The sequence below is a fragment of the Lytechinus pictus genome, chromosome 9, assembly GCF_037042905.1.
Source record: "Lytechinus pictus isolate F3 Inbred chromosome 9, Lp3.0, whole genome shotgun sequence".
NCBI classification, from domain to species: Eukaryota; Metazoa; Echinodermata; class Echinoidea; order Temnopleuroida; family Toxopneustidae; genus Lytechinus; species Lytechinus pictus.
In genome coordinates, this window is record NC_087253.1 from 10,451,534 (window position 1) to 10,472,558 (window position 21,025).

Sequence of the window (21,025 nt, forward strand, 5' to 3'; positions counted from 1 at the left end):
TACATAATACATACAGTTTACTTTTATTCCGGAAATGCAAATACAAACCACTTATTAGATCCAATGTACAAACTGTGTTGCCTGTTAGGAAAATAAAACATAGCAAACCGTGGAGAAAAAGTTACAGTAATATGACGAAAAAGAAAACGTTATTTTTTTATTTAAAAAAATGGCACCTAGAACCCCCCCCCCTTTTTTTTACAAGTCTGGTTTAGCTTGATTTAATTGTCAAAATTGGATTAGTATTATCCTGAAAGATGACAATGACACATTGCTAGTATTTAATGGAATAAAGTGTATATCATACAAGGTTGAAGCTACTCATTTTGTGGGAGTCACATACAGCCTAAACTACATTATATATACTGTGGGTGGTATGTGGTTTACATACATGTATTACAAGGAGATTTAGTGTAACAGAGAATTAAGTGTACATGTATTTCTTAATTAGATGAAGTAAAACAAATCTGGAGTCTGCAACACAAGGCTTATTAGCGAATGATCGTATAGCTGATTTGTAAGCTTGATAGCACATACAATTAGAGTATCAGGGTAGAGTAGATCTATTGACTATTAACAGACCTGCCAACCTTCGACAAAAAAATATTCTTAGAAGGGAGAAAAAGTATTTTTTGAACAAATTTTTTTTTTTAAATATTTGTCTCAACGTAACAATCACCAGCCTGTTGTAAAGAAATTGGTAAAAAAACATAATGACTCTACTAGAAAACTTGATAATTCACCCCTTTAAACATTTGCTCATAGGCAAGAATTTATTTGTTACAAGTTACTGGCCCAACAGTGATTTTTACTGGTCTGGCGCTAGTATTGCGCGCTATACTACATACTCCATGATTGGAATTTTTTTAAAGTAACAAATCATTAAAAAGAAGTATTGGCGTATTCATAGCAAAAACGAGGAACAAACACTCTAAAATAGTAACGGTTGGCATGCCTGTATTGAGGGAAAGTACTTTGATTGTGCAGACTCTGGTGCATTCAACTATCCTTCCATACATCACAGAGTTGAGAATTGAGAAATGAACAATTGATCTTTGACTCTACTTTCAAAACCATGATGAGAATTCGGAAATGTGCAATTGAGCTTGTTAGTGTAAAAAGGAGACAAGAACAGCTTGTAATATCTTACCCAAACATAACTTGTGAATCTTGAATTAGCACGGAACTGGAGGAAAATGATGGGATTACATTAAATTGTATAAAATCCGGCAGGCCCGGAGGAGTCAGTAATCCTCTTGGGGTTAAATCAATGAGTATTCACATCTATGATGAACAAAACAATGCATAATTGAGCATAAAAAAACAAGAGAAAAAAGGTACACATATATACATTAACTACCTTTTCTGCAGACACCAATACCTATGCCCCCCCCCCCTCCATTCTGTATCTACATGTAGAGCTATATTGACTTATTGATACAATACATGTACAGTGTAATTCAATCCCCCCCCCCTTATTTTGAGTGAGGGCCAAAAATGTGCTTAGTAACATTAAAATATCCCCCCCCCCATCCAACCACTTCTTCAATCTTGGTATCAACCTTAAAATCAAGGATTTACAGATTTAATTCAATTTTCACACTTACCTATTTTGTAACTAATATGTTATAAAACCAAGAAAAAACATGAAAATATAATATGCCCCCAATGATTAAAAATCAGTGATTTGCAGATACAATTACACTTACCCATTTCTGAACGACATGTGCTAGAAAGCTGACAGAAACGTGTATCCCCCAAATTATTTAAATCCTATTAACATAAACATTATCTATCATACTTACCCATTTTGTTACTATAAAAAAAATAAAAAAAGTACCATCCACTATGTACTTTTCAATGATGTGCAAAGTCATTCCTAATAGGATTGTTGACGCAAATAATTTCATAACATTCTGATCTCATAGACGACGTTCATCAGGTAAAATTAATCTTTAATTCAATGCCGAGATACCTCCCAACAAAGTTTTTACTATTTCATTAAAAAAAATCAAGATATTGTCTTCATTCCTCATTAAAACTTAAAATCACAACTGGTAAATGGCGACCAGGGTACCAAATGGAAAAGTTTAGAAAGTGTTTTGAAAAGAATCGTCGTGTTCTTCCTGCGCGAGACCGTTGGATTGGTCTTCGTTCTGGATCTCGTCTTCGGCTTCCATCCCGCGGTATTCCTTGAGCTTGGCGTGGTAATCCTCGGCGGGGAAATCCGCCTCTTGGCGATCGTCCTCTCCGTACTGGTTTTCTTGCTCTGGGTATCCATCACCTCCACCTTGTTCCTCTTGATCCTGGTTATAGCCTTCTGGTTGGTCTTCATACTCACCCTTCCTGCCATCTTCATCCTCAAACTGATCTTTCCTGCTCTCATCCCGACCCTCATCGCGCCTCGCGTCATCGCGGTCTCGGTCACGATCCCGTCTCCTGTCGCGATCACCACGGTCGCGGTCACGATCCCTGTCGCGATCGCGATCCCTGTCTCGCCTGCTGCGATCGCGATCTCGATCACGGTCCCGATCCCTGTCACGACGTCCTCGGTCCCGCTCGCGATCACGCTCTCTGTCCGGATCTCTCTCCCGATCACGCTCTCTGTCCGGATCTCTCTCCCGCTCGCGATCACGCTCTCTGTCCGGATCTCTCTCCCGCTCGTCATTTTCTCCTCTCCTCCTGCGATCGCGATCTCTATCCCGCCGATCCCGGTCGCGATCTCTGTCCCGATCACGTCGCCTCTCACGATCCCGGTCTCTTTCGCGATCACGCTCGGGTTCTTCTCTTTCGCGGCGATCTCTTTCCTCGTCCTCCCTTTCACGCTCCTTTTCTCTTTCCCTAAAATGAACAAGAAATGGCTTCACAATTCAAAATTGCTTTTGGAAACATATTCAATCAAAACAAATTTAAAATCTTACATTCTACAAAATTTCATTGATAGCAAAAAAAAAATCTGAATGTGCGAATTTTTGGTCTGAAGACTTTGTAGTGTTTTAAGCAAATGCACCTCATAAATTTTACAATACCAAAACTTATTCCTTTTTTATTTTTTTTTCAATTTCTTTGTGTTTTATCTTTACTATTTGTTTTTTTAAAGGAAATATGTTGGGGGCACTGTTGCAATTATAAATAGCATAACATTAATAGATTTGAATGAGTATTAGTAAAAATATTCAGACATGTGTGATTTTTGGCGGAAAACAATTATGCGCAACTCCAGAACCATGTACCTGGACGTTACTAAAATGGTCTTAAAAGATGTGGGAGACTTCCAGCGAAAGCTTTTAACGTTGCAGATATATTGTGCAAGACGTTGAGGGGAGGCGCTTTTACTTTGTTACAATTCCAACGTGTTAGTCCTAATATCAATGAATGAATCAATTAATGAGTGTAGGACTTGGACTTCAATAAACTTCTTGTTTCTCACCTGTTTCCGGATGGATCGTCTCTTCCTGAATGACGCGAGTTGATATCGGGTCCTCCTCGTCTGGTCCCTCCTAGACCACCACCTGAAGAAACAATCCACATCATACTTGCTATCAAAATGGAGAGCTCAGGTACATACCTGCCAACATCTAGTAATGCCTAATCTGGACAACCAATGGCTAGGGGGCCGACTAAGCCCACCAGCGGGGTCCAGAGACCCATGCGGGGGTCAATAATAATAATAATAGGCATTTATATAGCGCCATCTATCTAGAAATTTAATCTATTCCGAGGCGCCTTGTTTATCATTATTATTACCCCGGACTTCAGTGGCGTACCTAGGATTTTCCACAGGGGGGGCAAATTCGTCCACCAAAAATTTGACAAGCAAAAAAAAAAAAAAAGGTCTTCAAGACTCGTCAGGGGGGGGGGGGGCAGTCTGCCCCCTCTGCCCCCCCCCCCCCCCGTAGGTACGCTAGTGCCCGACTTTAGCTCGAGCTGCCTCTCAGCGCTCAGTGCATTCAAGGAATTGATCCTGCCAGGTACCAATTCACCTCACCTAGGTTGAGTGCAGCACAATGGATACATTTCTTGAAGGAAATTACGCCATGGCTGGGATCGAACCCACGACTCTCTGTTTCAAAGTCAGGAGACTTATCCACTGGGCTATTTGAGATTTATTCAGGACTGGGGGCATGAATGGGTCTATGCAGGGGTGTGAGTGGTCACAAATAAAAAGATCTGAAAAAAGCTGAAAAGAGTTGAAAAAGTCTGAAAGAGAAAGAGCTCCCATACTTATTGTACATAGGAAAGCCAAAAATAAGCTGAAATTAAGCTGAAAATCAAAACAAAAAAATCTGAAATCATATAAAAATCTGAACTCTCACACCCCTGTCTATGGCAATTTCTCCTACATTTTTATTTCTCACATGAAATTTCAGAAATCGGGATGTCCTGATGATATTTGGCCATTTTGAAAGTCGTAAAGCGGAACAATCCTGATAAAATCTGAACAGTTGGCAGCTCTGAAAGTGTTGTGGGAGTTTAGTATGTTTTATTCATTGGGCCTGGAAAATATTCCTCATATGCTATACAAGTTTAAAGCCAGAGTAGCCTAAAATGCTTTATTGTATCAGAGCATGAAATCTGGTAAACTTTAAAATGAGCTCCAAAATAAAAATGTCTGGGAAGATTTAGGGGGTCAAATGATTCAAATTAATAGCACTTCATAATTCGCAAAATACCAAATTTGTCATATTCCTTGTCTGACATACCTCTACATTGGTGATCTTTCAGTGTGATTCTTTTTCAACCTTATCTCAATTATAAGTTCTTTGTGTTTCCCATGAAATCATACATTATGATTTTTGGCTGAAAACACAATATATGATTTCATGGGAAAGAAAAATATAATGGCGTTATTTCCTTCAGCAAGAAATTTATCCACATTGTGCTGCACTCAACCCAGGTGAGGTGAATGGGTGTCCGGTAGAAAGAAATTCCTTGAATGCTTGAGCGCCTAGGCAGCCCAGCTAAAGCCAGTGTAATAATAGCAGGGCGCTGGGTGGGAGAACAGTTTTCAGAACTGAAGTGCCTTCCCTGGGTAAATATACCTATATTATTATGGCAACTACATGTACTTTTATTCATTTTTAATATCTGTCATTAGCTTACCTAGTCTTCTTGGCACCCATCCCTTGACTGTCCTCGCTCTCTCCACATCCACCAGAACCCGGCGATTGTCGATCTTCTTACCGTCTGCGTACTTGTAGGCCGCTGTCAAAGACAATACAAATTATTAATAATTTCTAGCCGACGAAACAGCTAAATTGTGATACTTACCCGTCTGAAATAAAGGAGATGCATCATTAATTCAATGAATTGAATAATAAATTTTGAAAGTTTGTGGGTAAGAGCACCAAAAGGAGGCTTCAAAGGTCTAGTAGAAAAATAATCAGCTTATATTACAAAAATACCACCCAGCAGGATCATAATTTTTTTTTTTTTCAATGTCTGTTGCATGTGAAATCCATACCCGGTAGTAGCTAAATATTACACTCCAAACGATCAATGATATGCATAGGTCACCCAGTTTGAACAAAATACACTTGCAAAGTCTATGCTAGATTTAATAAAGACGTATCACCTACGGTACATGTAAATCGCAAAATCTATCATTTTAATAGCTTTTTTAAGGGAGATAACCTGCTTTCAGATAATAATGATTTTTTTTGCAATGAATTGCAAAGGGAAGTATATTTCTTTTTAAACACAAAAGGTCAAGAGTATTGCAGCTATATAGCAAGTACATTGCCCACCATCAATGGCTTATTGTTAATGAAAAAAAAAACCCAGCTGAATATAATTCAATTTCATTTATCAATATTTCACAATAGGGCAGTAGTCAATTTGAAATCAATATCACACAACAGATCTATCCAAATAGTAAATCGATTTATGCCCTAATCTTCCTAAAATTCAATATAATATTTAAAAAGAAGAAGCCCCCTTTTGTGCAAAATAGTCTAAAACAAATATAATTTTTTTTGTATTTTTCCTTTAACCATACCCTTTGTTCAAATAAAATTTTCATTTGTGTTGTACTAAATGCTATTTCCTGAAAATATCTCAAATATCACAAATTGTGCATTGTGTATAAACCAAAACTTTGTTAAGTGTGAATGGACCACTTACCAATCTCTTTGCTTTTTTATACTTATCTGATATTTAGCAGTGTGAGATGGCTGTATATGTAGGTGTATTGAGGTCATTCAGACAGGAACCCACTTGACAGTGCATTTATAATCAAAGCACTTACCAATGCACTCAATTGTTTACTTTTACAGAAAATGTGCATTACTTACTTTTTGCACGTAACAAAATAACACAACTACCTTTCAGTTTACATTAACCTATTAAAATTGTGGAAATCCCTCTGAACGGCAATGTCACTATTTCATTCATTTTCATTTTGTCTTCAACTTTGAATTATGTACATTGAACTTGGAAGATTTGAAATTCTTTTTTGCCCCCTCCCTCCCCTAAAACATTCATAATTAAAGCTGAAATAAAGATTAATTGGGTCACGAAATAGCTGTCATATAAAGAATTAGAGTTACATATATATCATAAAATTTTTATACATGAGGGAAATGATAAAGGAAATAATTTGCAAGTACATTTCATATTTCAAATAAAAATATTTTGAAAAAAAAGCAAAAAAAGATAACTTGGTATATTTAACCAACTGGGCGAAAAAATATTGAAGGAAGAAAACAAAGAAATATTCCCGAACCCCTTTTACTCCACAAGACTGGGTTTGAGGTACATGTACACTCTAAAAAAGAATTGGGTAAAAATGCTCCATGAGGGTTATTATGTGTCCAACCAACATTGGGCATTTCTTTTGGGCAATTTTATTTATCCAGTGTGATGAAAATTTTGCCCATTCTAAAGTAATTCCTACTTATTTTCTTTAACCTTACTGGACAATATGCTTCCCGCATTGGGTAAAATACTGCCCCAAATTGGTTGGACACATAACCCTCGTGCTGGTTAAAACTTTACCTAATTTTTAAAAAGTGTATATAATACATTGATTGTAGTCTCTTTGCAGACCATTGCAAAACAATTAATTTATGTGATTTAGAATTATTAAAGAAACAAATTAAAGAGGAAACAAATTAAAGAGGAAGAAAAAAAATATATTTGACAGGAAAAAATGTCAAACGTCCTGAATAGAAAAAAAATCTTGCATAAGTCGAAACATGGCATTTTACAATAACACCCCCCCCCCCCGCCCAATTTATTTCATTATTTTTTTTTTAGGTATTTATTTAAACTGAGTTTCATGTCACTCAAAACACATAGTTTATTATAATCACAAATCACAATCATACATTCCTAGATTTGATATTGTACATACATATATGAAATATCGCCCCCCCCCCCAAAAAAAAAAAAAATATGATGCTCTTGAAGAATCACTGTAGTCGATATAACTTCTTCCAATGAAAACCTTGACAATCTTTCAGACGGATCATCAGATTACACGTGTAATGCATGCGTCAACATCATTGTTGAATGCATACTCTCACAGTCCCGATCCTCTTGCACATACACATGCACACACAAAAGGAGATTTAGATTTCCCAACCTACATGTACATGCAAGGCTCCACACTACCTTTTTCTCTTGGTGGCCCAAATGGTCCACCAAAATTATCAATTTCACATTCTTGGTGGCCCGCAAGGCAAATTTGGTAGCCCTAAAACAATAGAAAAACATTACAATTTATCAATACTTCGGTGGACCACCAAGTAAGTGTGGGCTTTTGCAGAATTTTGGCGGCCCTTCTCTCACTTTTGGTTGCCCCGGGCCACTGCTAATGTCGAGCCCTGCTACATGTGTGACACAGAATTTCCTGATTCATGTGCAGTAGAGGCTGTTGATAGAAATCTAAAGCCCCGTAAAAAAAAAAAACAAGACAAGGATACCTTTAGAATTGAATTAATGACGCTGATACCTATACTGAATAGATGACATCTAGCACTGGAGAATGGCACTTGAAGAATAATTTTCAGATTAAAAATATCCCACATCATGTGACTTCTGATTTTACAACTATAAAGGTCATCTCCATGACCTTTGCACCGTCACCGTAACAACCAAGTCATCTCCATGACATCTACAATATATCTCTAGAACAACCAGGTCATCTCCATGACCTTTATACTACGTCGCCATAACAACCAGGTAATCTCCATGACCTTTACACTCTAACAATCAGGTCATCTCCATGACCTTTACTCTGTTTCCATAATAATCGGGTCATCTCTATGACCTTTACACTGTCTCACCTTTGACCTGTATATCACTCTTAACTTTCTCACTCTTTCTGTCCACACACTATTTTGTTGCATCAGTGCAAGAAGGCTTTTCAGCATCAAGTACATCAAATGAATAAATTTATTTGACAACTCAAGATGTCTTTAAATCCATGCACTGATTTAGGAGTTGGATTGCACCCATGCAACAATTTGTAATGACTTTCGAACACTCTAGTGTAGAAGCAACCAAGATCATTAAGACTTTTGAACATACATCTCTCTAACTAACATCATTCAATCATTCTCAACTTGAACTTTAATCTGAGCCATAATTTGAACATTTATATTCATACGCCATCTATCACCTCTATTCACTCAACAACCTTTCATACTCCTCGTTTTCTCTATAACTCATCATTTGAAAATACACTCAAACTTCCAACACACCTAAGTTTAGATTGCAACATGCTTTCTGAAATTAATAAAATCTGGTTAACTGTCTTGCCCAAATGAATTATCAAAATTACCAATAAAAGGTGAAAGTTTTTTTTTTACGTCTTCTAAGATATTCATCCTCTCCAAATTTTTGTGAATGGTGGTTTGCAGATCTGTACATTGAACTGAATGACATTAATTCTGAATTATCCTTTAAGTCAGTGAAAACCCTCAAACTAGTACCATTCATAAACGACCACTGAAGGAAGAAACTGCATGCAAAAATCTGTGACTTCCATCTCGCCGCACACCTCGTAATACACCTAGGAATTCACTGAACACTACTAACAGACCTCTCACAAACTGCGATGGTACAAAAGTTTGTTGACACTGCAATTCTCACGCCTTCCCAGAAGACAAAAATGTATGGGGCTGAAGGGAGAAGGGTCACATAATTGAACGAATGATAACTTAAAATTCAATTTCTTCTTTCCAATCTTGAATTGTCCTTCTTAGGCCCACTTGATATCAGAATTTGCACTTGCTGAATGAAAAGTTCAGTTACAAAAGACAATTCTCACTTTAAAATTCTGTGTTGGTGTTAACACAGAACGACAGTATACGCGACAAAAACTAATTTGGCTGTTTTCACGATTCACAAACTGTTAAAGTTTCCTTGAGGAAATAAGAATAAAATCAATTAACTGTTTTGGGGGTTAATTTTTTGGGGAAAAAAGAGACCTAAAGAGGGACTGTGAATTTGATAATGAAAGTTTGATTGAATATTTTGTGAATGGCAGGCAAAATACTGATTCTGTTATTTTGTGCTGCGGTTTTATCTCAACGAACGACTTGATTGGATCGATTGGTCACACTCTCGCACTCCTTTTGAGGGAACAACAATCTTCTTACCAAAACATACAAACCTAACGGTTGTCATGTATCTTTAGCCAATCATAATGCAGCATGGCTGAGCGTTAGCCAATGAGCAAGCAGCGCACACGTTCAAATTGCGTGGCTGTGTTGGGAGTGACAAAAAGAGAAAGGTTTGAGAGAGCTAGTCGGAACTATACATTATATTCTATCACAGGCATCATGATGCAAATAACACAATTTTTCTAAATATAACTCATAGATGATATAATACATTAAATTATCTGAGGGAATGCATTTTGGGGCAGATAACACTGTTAAATAATTGGTCATTAAAAATATACTGTATTTATTTTTAAAAAGCATGTGCGAAAAACTCACAAAATCTTAAAATAGGAGACTAAAAGTAATAATGAAGAAAAAAAAAACTTAGAAAATAGTTCAAACAATGAGAAAATCTTTGGCAATGTGTACCAGCGACCAAACATTTGCTCCCGCGACAATTGCTCCTGTTTTCGGTTTTGTAGACACATGGGTGTGATATGAAACCGATTTGGAATAATGTAAGAGTTTGGATTAGTGACGGGGTTACGTTTACATTTGAATTGACCCATGAAGGTATTAAGGCAACTTCATCCAGACTCCTATTAATTGAAAATGATTTTAAAAATTCATATTTTATGGTTGAAAAAGAAATCCTTCGAAAATTTATTTTGCCCAATCAATCATGGGCCCGGAAGCTGCTGTGCAGCACCAGATCGACGTAGCTCTATCCTTTGTATTGCAAGCCAGCAACTCCCAATTCTTAACGTCATTCGGTCGGACAGGGCCGGGGTTGGAACTCCCGACCTCCCGGTGGTGAGACGGACGGTCTACCAACTGAGCCAACACACCAAAGAGAAAAAAGTACCCCACCCCCAGACTTCCACAAGAGCTACCGACGCTAGAGCAAATGTCATTGAATCACTCTCCCAAAAACAATTATTTTTTCATTTTTTTTTAATAATTTACTAATAAGAATACATTCAAAGACATATGGCCTCCTGATCCATTAATACCCTTTTGTTCCATAATTTTCAATTCATATCACACGTTTGAAGATACCATACTCACCATACACTCTTTGGTTATTTTACATTCTCACCACTTGAACATCTTACCAACCATGGACGAACCAATCGCAGGACTTGTATTACAAGAATGAATAAAAGAACACACTTGTGTACATCACACACTTACCAATATATTCATATTCAAATCTCGATACAGAACAAGTAAGATATAATTCAGACCATTTTAGATGTTAATTACACTCAGTTCTACAACCTTCTACAGTTTGATTTTTTTTTTTTTTCTTTTAAACAAATCAAAGTTGAAAAAAAAAGAGAAATAAATAAAGGAGACTAGCGCAAAGCCCTTAATTGTAGAATGGATTTTTCTTTTATTTTTACTAAGAATTACTCTTTAGGAAAACTGACAGGGAGACATGAAGTTTGGTTTTATTTGCCGATTTTTACTGTTCCAACTTTGTCAAAACCTACAAGTACCATACTCTTTGACGGGCATTAAATAACGACTGACACACTACCCTGTTTCGATTCCTAAACCTGGGCCCATAACAAAAAGCTTTGCGATCGCTCGTGGGGTTGGTTTTTAAGATTGATCATACGCAACACTCAATGCTATCGATCAAATAAAACCCCACAATTAGTCACTAAGCTTTATGCTATGGGGTTCTTGCTCTTATTCCTAAACCTTTTTGTCATACATCAGAATGGTTCTGTACAATTCTTTATCAAGTAAAATAGAATAGAGGATGAAGTATACAGCAGGGAAATCCCTCATGCAAACAAAAAATTGTTATTATTGTATACTTACAATGCATGTCTCTTTCGTGTGCATACTCTATGAAAGCATATCCCTTCGGTTTGCCGGTGTTGATGTCATGGGCAATGCTAATCTGTTGACGGGAGAACAATGTGCAAATAGAAACAATGATCGTAGACTGGCAATTCCCCGTTTAGTGTGTACAATTTCATTAATATTATTATTTGTGTTGCGTCACCTTGCCTGGGGGTCAAAAAGCGAGGTGAATCATTGTGGCCCGTGGGTCTCTTCTCCCGATATAACTGATTGGGGGAGAGCGAAGTTGGCTCAGTCAGAAGAGCGTCTGACTGTCGAACCGAAGGTCGTGGGCTCGAGTCCGCCAAGGGCCGATGACTGAGGCCTGTGATGTGTGTAGACGTTTCTCCCCTGTTCCATAGATGCAGGCCATTTTACAGAGGAAAACACTCCATCCCTCAGAGAGGACGTTAAATGGAGGCCCCATGCAGAGGAGAAACCCCCCCATAAAAACAAACAAAAAAAACCTACATTCAATGTTGGCGCTATGGTAGCCAGCCTGCTTCATGGTGCTGATACTAAAACCAAGTTTGAACTACAATTCCCTTTTCACTTAAAAAATATGAGTTCATGAAATATCAAATTTGGCTAAACTTTTTTATTCTCATATCCTCAAACTCCCCCATCACTATGTACGATATTTAATGTTTTTATGGACTGTACTTTCGACACCTTACTTAGCTTTCCCATGTTTGACACAAAAATGAAAGTTACAATTTGAAAAATCACTAACCATTTTGATTGGACCATATGATTCAAACTCTCTCCTCAGCTTAGACTCTGTGGTATCGTAGTTCTGCATAAAAAGGGGATAAAAGAGGGAGAAAAATTAAATGTATGGCCTTCATTGTGCATTGTATTCTGTATTCAAAGGATATTTTACATGAAACATGTGATTTGATCTAGAGAATGCTACTGACAATAAGAAATTAATGTGTTAAGATCAAACTATGATTGTTTGATCCAGCTCTAAAACATCAACAATTTTCTAGTCAAGTCAATGTAACACTCGCCTTAATAATACCATTTCTTTTGCATACTGGGAATTGGATTCCTTATGCATCGCCCTTTCATATAATACAGTTTTAAATATTTCTTTTAAGTAGGGTGTATAATAAGTGAGTAAATGACTTGGAGTACAAAAGTCAATGCAATGTCCAAAATCAATACGCAACGCAAAAGCAGACAAACTCACGGCACATGACCATTACACATTATAGACAAAGAGGACTTTGTAGCAGACGGTATTCATTAAAGCATTTTGCAAATGAGTTAAATCAAAGAGTAGAAATTACCAGTATTAATGAACACTACTTACAATACGGGCTATAAAGAGTGTCTTGAAGGCATTTGATGTTGCACTTGGATTGCTGTGGGCATCCCCTGTATTGAAAAAAAATTTCAAAACCTCTGTTTATCATCATATACCCTATAACCATTCCATTGTGACATTTATACAAGATATCAACTTATTAAGGTTAATTGCTTAAAAATGTCATATTGCAGACCTGTAATTTTCCTATTTCAATGAAAGTAGTGACACTACACACTGTCCCCCCCCAAAAAAAAAAATAAAAAAAATTTAAAGTCACTTTTCCTGGGAGATACTTCAATTTATTTGTTGTCACTAGTGTGACGTGACACTATATTGAAGATTCCCGACCTTACTGTTTTTTAATGGAATTTCCTCATCAACAGGTTTCATCTATTTGCAAGAGAAAATCTATCACTCTTTTATAAAATACTTTTCGCGAATTCGCTGAACAGCTATAAATTCAACAACACACAAAAATATTGGGACCCTCATCATTAAGTGAAAGATTCTGAATGCAAATATAAGCTGGTCCAGTATTTGTGTAGTTCATAGAGCAGATTCCCATGAGGATGCAGCTTCGAAGGAATTCTAATAGCTCAATGAACTGAGTTTTCTTTTCCTGGTGTTTACTACACATCACAACATGGACTGATATGACGTGCGAAAAAACCAGGTATAATACATAGAAATGGGCAATTCCACGGTCAGTTGAATTACACTTTTACATGTCTTTTGACTTTTCTAATACTTGGTGCTTTGAATCGCCCAAATACATTATATACAGTGCATCAAAGTGAGAAAGGAAAGAGTAAACTGCTGACGTAAGATCAATAAAATTGAACTTTTTAATTACATTCTGAGACTTCGCTTTCCATCTTTTGTTTGCACGACTCCTCTTTCTCCTTTATCTTCCGAAGACGCTTCTCTTCTCTTGTTTCTCCCCGAGCTGGAGGTGGGGTGTCTGCAGGATCCTGGTAAGTAAACAAAAAATAATCATAAGTAGACAATAAATCACAACTTAAAGTTTGCATTTCTTTTCTGTACTCTCTGGAGGGTCATTCTCAGGAGAAAAAAAAGGGTCATACACCTGGGCCCTGTCTAACAAAGAGTTCCATTTGATCGCGCAATCAAAATCATCAATATCATAATTTTTGGTTACAAAAATTTGCCAACAAAGAGAAGCGCACCAAATTTTCAAGAAAATAATGAATGTATGAATATACAGCATATCTACGAAATATTTTGAACAGTCAAGCATTTTCTGAATATGTTGATGTTGCCGGTTTTCCATAGTTGTGGTTGACAATTGGATCAATGGCAACTCTTCTTCCAAGCAATTTTTTGGCCGTAGCCTTAACCATTGCAATCTTGTGTGGTTATGTGATAATGTAAGAATATTAACATTATGGACTAAATTTAGAGATAAAAATGTCAACCCGAGGGAAGGTGATTTTCTAGGCTTAGTTTACAACTTTACACAAGGCAAAACCCCTCACATCTGTGTTTGACTGAGAACAGATGCTTGAATCTTGCTGATGTAAATAAGACTACGTCTAGTGGAGCTTATAACACCATTGGTACAGGGTAGGGCACGGCCAATTATTGGAGACTTTCTTCAACCCCATTAAGGAGATTACATGCATCTCCAGTGGGTAATTTTGGAATTCAGACATTTTTCAGTTGGAACTCTGAGATCATTTTTTATGTATACATTTGAGGCAAACAAAAATGTGATCTGCAAATTCCTCGTAAAAATTCACTACTGTACATGTAATTCATTTGGGCCTACAGTAGATCTAGATCTACTTCAAAAACACCCGGTCTACTTTTGTTTTCATAACACTTTTTGTGGTCATACACACCAAAAACAAATTATTCGACAGGGATATAGCTAAAAATAGATTCAGAAATTCAGTGGCAGTGACCTCAATTTCCCCCACTTCCTTCAGGGTGACCAGACGTCCTGTATTATGCACCTTTGTCTCAGCGCCTATTTGATCCGTATTTCAAAATATTGAACAAAATATGATCAATGAATACAAAAGTGAAGAATTTTCATCAAATAACCAAGAGATGACGAAGAAGAGACAATAAAATCGATTACTGTAAACTTTTGCAAGTTCTGCGGTGATAGTTGCATATATATTTTCTTCGATCTCCACAAAAACACACACAGGCACCCTCAGCACATTTACTAGCTGCTGCATGCACATGGCCTGCAATGGCCTCATGCCTGTGTGTGTGTGGCAGGCAACGAGCTAGGCATATAGGATTGGAGCAGATTCTAATATGCTTTTCACACTACTTTTTTCCTTAACCCCGGGAAATTGGTGGGGCTAAGGGGGTGCCTTAGCCCCACCAATTTCCTGGGGTTAAGCTTAGCCCACTTCGTTTTCACACTACGTTTTAGCAAAGTGGGCTAGCACGGTAAATAGTACGGTACTATCTGGCCCTGCAAAAAAGCAGGGTTAGCCGACTTATTGTGGTGCTAGTACCACGATTGCGGTGCTAAGAGATGCAGTGTGAAACAAAACTGGGCTAAGGAAAGTGGGGCTAAGCAATAGCCAATCAGGCAATCACAGAAGTCGAAATTGCACATTAATCACGCTCTGTATGGTAAAATCATCAATATTCATGAGCTGTGGGTTGTCCGGGGTTAAGTCGTTAACCCCGGCTAAGCAGTATGGGGTCAAGAAAGACAGTGTGAATCCAAAAAAAGATAGTATGGGGTTAAGGATAGTCCGGGGTTAAGGATAGTATGGGGTTAAGGAAATGCAATGTGAAAAGCATATTAATGGTGCAAACAATCTCACATGATAAACAGTTTTCCACCAAAATAATCACAAAATCGGCGGGATATTCGAATAATTGTATCATGGATTCTCAGATTACCAATTTGGCGATGTAATCGGTGGAGCAAGTTATTGAGTTTTCATAACTAGATCTAGTTGTTTCAGCTTTCGTTTCGAGTCTTCTTTAGATCAGTTCGAACTTGTATTGTAATGGGATGAGAGATGTGTAATATATGGTTGGAACTACCCCTTATCGACCACCTAATCTTCTAAGCATCGTATCTGCGAAAATATTCATCAATTTTACCCAGTTTTCGTCTCATTTGTGCAGAAAATTGAGCAGATCAGATTCCCATGTTTCGCTTGGCGACTCCCATTCAATCTGTGTATATATCGACGAACAACGAATACGACGATTTTACATTTGCACCCGTCTTTTGAAACCGACCACCCGCGATACACTAAGTTTATGGCCGATTCTTGTCGCGGTGGCGAAATATTTTTACTCTTCCAAATCAGTTCTATGATGTCAACATGCTAAATGATCGTCTCACTACTTCCACTGTGAGCTCCCGCACATGATTCGACGATTGACGACGGATATTTGTTCTAAAGCCGTTTCCGATCGGATTTCTTGGTTTTTCAGCAGGGTTTGGGTCTGATCAATACAATTTTGATTAAGTCTACTAAATTTTTACTTTTTGTTGCTTTTTTTCTCGTAAAATTGATTCTTATCATTTCTATGGACACTGCGCCTACTCTCCCGCGCATATCGTTTGTAATACGCAAAAATTTTAACGCGCGCAAGGTGGTCGGTTTCAAAAGAGGTGGTCGATAAGTGGTAGTCTCACCATACTGTATGCCGCAATGTTTCATCTAATTTTTAACTTTGACAATGTTTCCCTTTGAAATTTTATTCATTTCTAAAACAATTGAGCTTTCTAACGATATTTAAAACTAAAAAACAAATATCATTATACATTAAGACTTTTGTTAGAGGATTGGATTTTTTGTTTGCTTGAAGTTTGAACTTTCTTCCGTTTTTCTTTCTTTTCTATCATTATTTCTTCACCCTTCTATCCTGCTTGCCCTTTTTTTGGTCCATTTATGTTTATTTCCTAGCTTTCTTTTCTATCTGTTCATTTTTCTTTCTTTCCTTCTTTCTTTTCATGTACTTTCCTTCTTTTAAAAATTTCCTTCATTCTTTTGTTCTTTCTCATGTTTCTCTCTTGTTTTTCATTCTCTCCTCCCTCCTTTTTCTTCCCTTCTATTCTTTTCCCTTATTCATTCTTTCCCTTCCTTTTAAAAAATCTTTCTTTCTCATTTTCTGTTTCTTTCAAAGAATGAAGGAAACCCTTTTTCTTTCCTTCAGTATTTCTTTCTTCCTCCTTTTTCTCAATTTCTTTTTTCTTTCACACATTCATTCATCTTCCCTTCCTTTCTTTCTTTATTCATGCAATAAATGACAGAAACCTTTTTTTCTTTCTTTCATCCGATCTTTTTATTCTAACTTTTCCTTTTCTTTTTTCCTTCATTTTGTCTTTCTTTCCTCTCCATTAATTTTTTTTTTCTTCTCTCCTTCATTCTTTCGTTCACCCTCCCTTTCCTTTTCTTATATTATTAACAAGTCTTCCTTCACCATCATATTTTTTATGACTTGTCTTTTCACGATCACGATTTGTCGTTTTCTTACTTTTTGCATGCCTTGGGCTTGGCTTGATTTCTTGACAGTTGAATCCTTTTCAAATAGAGTTATCATAGAGTTGTTATCATTCTATCTTTTTTCTCTTCTCTCTCATGCCTTTTCTTCTTTTGGAGTAGGCCTATACTTACCTCAAAGAGTTGAACATAGCTTGAAATCCCGCTGTAACCGTCGGTTCTTTTCTCTTCTGGAAGTTTGTCCAGTGGAGGAAGATAACGAATGGGCTCGCGTGGAGCGAAAAGTGCCAACAAATTTGGAGGCAGATACTGCGTCATGTTTGGCTCTCAGTGTTTCAAATAACGAAAAAACGCCTCACAAACTCCTCATCCCGAGCATCGTTATACTGAGCCGTAAACTTTCCTATGTTTCTCTTTGTTTTTAGTGTTAAAAATTCTGTAAAAATATCGTCCTTTGGCTTTGAAATTCGTGAGAAGATCTTCTTGTTCTTTACCAACGTCGCGTGATGGCTTTTGTAGATTAATGCGCATGCGCAGCTAGGAGGCTGCACGCCGCGCTCCGATAAATATATTTCATACAATATTCGTGTTTTTTTTAATCATGACTTATTATCAAAGAAATAAAATATAATAATTGATTAAAAAATTTTTGAAAACAATTTTACAATTTTTATTATAGTACAAAATATAAAATAATATAAAGTGTATGGATATTTTGGATGGAGTCTAGATCCTCCCATTTCACTCTCACAGTCCCACGTGTAGTATTCGGTGTGCAGAGTAAATCAACAATTTAGATTTCCCTCTTAAAAGCTAGTTCTGCTTTGATTTTGAAGGGTGGTAGGTTATTTCGACTTATTTTCTAACTGCAGAGAAGATATGGCAAAGCCACAGTGCCTTTTACTGCTTAGTTCCAGTTCAGAAGGTAATTTTGGGGCTCAATATGCTTGCGCAAGCAAGTCTACTCTGCGCGCTCGATCGCTCGTAGTCTAGTCGTACTGCTGCTTAGCTTAGTCAATTCTCAAGAAGCCAAGGCCAAGCCAAAGCCGGCGAAGCTGAGGCGCTGCCATGCCTCTTGCCTTTCACTTTTCCGAGCTTGCTGCTTGACTTGCTGTCATGTTAATGGGCAACATTGGGCAATATACCAACAAGCGTAAGCCAGGCAGCAAGCCCTGGCAAAGGGCAGGGGCCTGTTGCATTGAAAGGGTCTTTCGTAGAACCATTCTACGTAAGAACGAGATATCGCTCAACTGTTTCACAAAGCCGATTTGGGCGATACGAAGAATGGTCCTTGGAAAGACACCTCCAGACATGTCCTACGTAGGCATGATCTTCTTTGCACACCGCCCGCCACCGTCGGCATTGAGAGAAGATGCATTTACGGCAAGCCACACTGACATATCACCTCTAAACATTTTTTTGGTTGCACTCTGATGCATTTTATCTGGGATGGCGCCAAGTTATTTTTTATATGGGGGCTAGTTGTCATCAATTTCAGGTCGTCTTTTTGCACGGCAGGACGACCAAAAACGGATGTCATTTTAACTTCTCCGGGGTACATGTATTATTCCCGGGGGTAATGTATAGGGCCAAATATTTTTTTTTAATATGTTTTCTTCTATTCTCCCTCCGTCTTATCCCCACCCCTTTTCTATTAAAAAAATAAACTTGAAATACTTGAAATGGGCGGCACTATATCTCTTTAGCCGACCCCTCATGCTTTCTCATTATAGATAAACAACAAATTTCTTTAAAAGAAATTATGTAAGGTAAAAAACGTGTTCAATAACATTCAGCAAAAAAAAAAAACAAGACAAACAAAACTAAGATGTTAAACATGCTAAATCATTTATTTATTTTTATTTTATTTTCATTATAATTATTTTTTTTGCTGAGATTTATTTTAATCAATGAAAATTAATTGTTGGATTTGAAACAGTGAAACAAAACAAAAAACCTGCAGCTAATATTGAATTTAAGATACAAATTAAGCCTATAGCTTACGAATCCATCACAATCATTAGGCCCTACAAATGAAGATAAGTTCATTAAAGAAAAGATTATGGAAAGTCCATACGAAGAGGTGCATTTTAAATCTTAGGGTAGGCCCCTTTCGGCCCTTATGTCATAGCATATAGTCTCTATACTCCTTAACTTTGAAATGTTGAACATATATATTTTTTATGTTATTTCTTAAACCTTATATTTTTATATAAACTTCCATAAATTAAGTGATCATCCTTAATTATGACCAGCGTTTATGATCGTTGTCATATTTAGCATTATTTCTGTAAAAGTATTTTTTCCATTGCGGATTGATTCCCCTTTTTCTATGTTTTAATTATTATTGCAAAGTACTACTTTATCCACTTGGACATGTTTGCAGCAATTTTCATATTTTCATTTTCTTCTGTTACTCATCATGCAACTGAGGTATGTTTATACTCTAAACACTCACATTTGTATTTCTTGCGTTATATCTGACAAATAAAATAAATAAATTAGATTTTTCACACGCAGCCTCTCATATTTTCCTTTTTAGTCTCATACAATCAGACACTGTTGATTTTGTTTACTCCATTCAAACCCTATATTTACCTCAACAAATAACATATTAACGCATAATTTGCAAAATTATCATTATATACAAGTATTCTATAAAAATACAGAATATTGAACTAATAAATGTCGAAATTACTTAGTTAAATCAATTTTTATGTCGGACAAGGGTCTCTTTCGTTGAAATATCAATAAAAGGTGTCTCTAAAAAGACACCGTGTTCTAAATAAGGGAAATAATGAAAACGATTTTATTTAGTTATGTTTGTGAATCTTTAAAGTTTTTTCTCTTTTAACCTCATAAAGTAAGCTCCATACATCAATTCTACTATCAGTAATAAATAAAACATTATTTGATCTCCTTTTATTGAAATATCGGATTTTATGTAAAGTCGTCATTCAGAAATAAAAGGTTCAGGTGACGATGAAGACTAAATATTTTTCCGATACTATCGATATCAAACGATGTCGCGGACCTGGAAGACAAAATTGCCTTCGTGAAACGGAAAGCGCTGATTTGTCGCCAATCTTCCTATCTCGGAAGAATGGTCCTAGGACGTTCCTACGTATCGCTCATCTCGTCATGCAACAGGCCCCAGGTGCACAGACAGTGCAGGCCATCCCCATTCATTTTGTTGATTTTAATTTTGAGGCTGACTTTAAATTGTAGAAAAAAATTTGAAGTTAAAGAAATAACTTAAACTTTGTAGTGAAGTTGGTTTTGTTTAGAAGAAAGAAAAATGAAATAAAAAAAAGAGAATCAAATGAAATGTCACTAAATTCACTTGACATTTGAATTGTTTTGTTCTTTTAAAGGTCAAGTCCACCTCAGAAAAATGTTGATTTGAATCAATAGAGAAAAATCAGACAAGCACAATGCTTAAAATTTCATCAAAATTGGATGTAAAATAAGAAAGTTATGACATTTCAAAGTTTCACTTATTTTTAACAAAATAGTTATATGAACGAGCCAGATACATCCAAATGAGAGAGTCGATGATGGCATTCACTCACTATTTCTTTTGTTTTTTATTGATTGAATTATACAATATTTCAATTTTTACGAATTTGATGATTAGGACCTCCTTGCCTGAAGCACAAAATGTTAAAATAATGGAATTCCACGTGTTCAGGGAGGAATGAAACTTCATTTCACATGACAATGACGAGAAAATCAAAATATTTCATATTTCATATAATAAAATACAAAAGAAATAGTGAGTGAGTGATGTC

General features: G+C 36.6%; 2 protein-coding genes across 3 annotated transcripts in view; one reads left to right on the plus strand and one right to left on the minus strand.

The window, feature by feature from the left end:
- LOC129268308 (U1 small nuclear ribonucleoprotein 70 kDa-like) lies at positions 1–18,231 on the minus strand. The gene is made up of 8 exons (XM_054905879.2): positions 17,409–18,231; positions 13,637–13,754; positions 12,787–12,851; positions 12,202–12,264; positions 11,445–11,526; positions 5,104–5,205; positions 3,431–3,512; positions 1–2,841 (listed from the first exon to the last, which is right to left on the minus strand). The coding sequence occupies exons 1-8, from the start codon at positions 17,550–17,552 to the stop codon at positions 2,091–2,093; spliced, it is 1,407 nt and encodes a 468-aa protein (XP_054761854.2). The 5' UTR covers positions 17,553–18,231; the 3' UTR covers positions 1–2,090.
- Positions 17,984–21,025, plus strand: part of LOC129268818 (glutamine amidotransferase-like class 1 domain-containing protein 1) — a 15,409-nt gene continuing 12,367 nt past the window's right edge. Inside the window, exons 1-2 of one of the 2 annotated variants that reach the window (XM_064104643.1) lie at positions 17,984–18,014; positions 18,107–18,159. In XM_064104643.1, coding sequence (XP_063960713.1) covers positions 18,114–18,159 — 46 coding nt within the window. In that variant the 5' untranslated portion in view covers positions 17,984–18,014; positions 18,107–18,113. Of the gene's footprint in view, positions 18,015–18,106; positions 18,160–18,197; positions 18,388–21,025 lie in introns of those variants that run through there. The other variant, XM_064104644.1, reaches the window with a different exon arrangement.

Bases quoted from the DNA above. Each gene is read 5' to 3' on its own strand.
- LOC129268308 (XM_054905879.2), bottom strand. From the start codon at position 17,552: ATGACGCAGTATCTGCCTCCAAATTTGTTGGCACTTTTCGCTCCACGC. The intron at 5,206-11,444 runs GTAAGTATACAA...TGTCTTTGACAG, and splicing joins ACACGAAAGAGACATGCATT to CGGCCTACAAGTACGCAGAC. The intron at 2,842-3,430 runs GTGAGAAACAAG...TGTTCATTTTAG, and splicing joins GACGATCCATCCGGAAACAG to GGAAAGAGAAAAGGAGCGTG.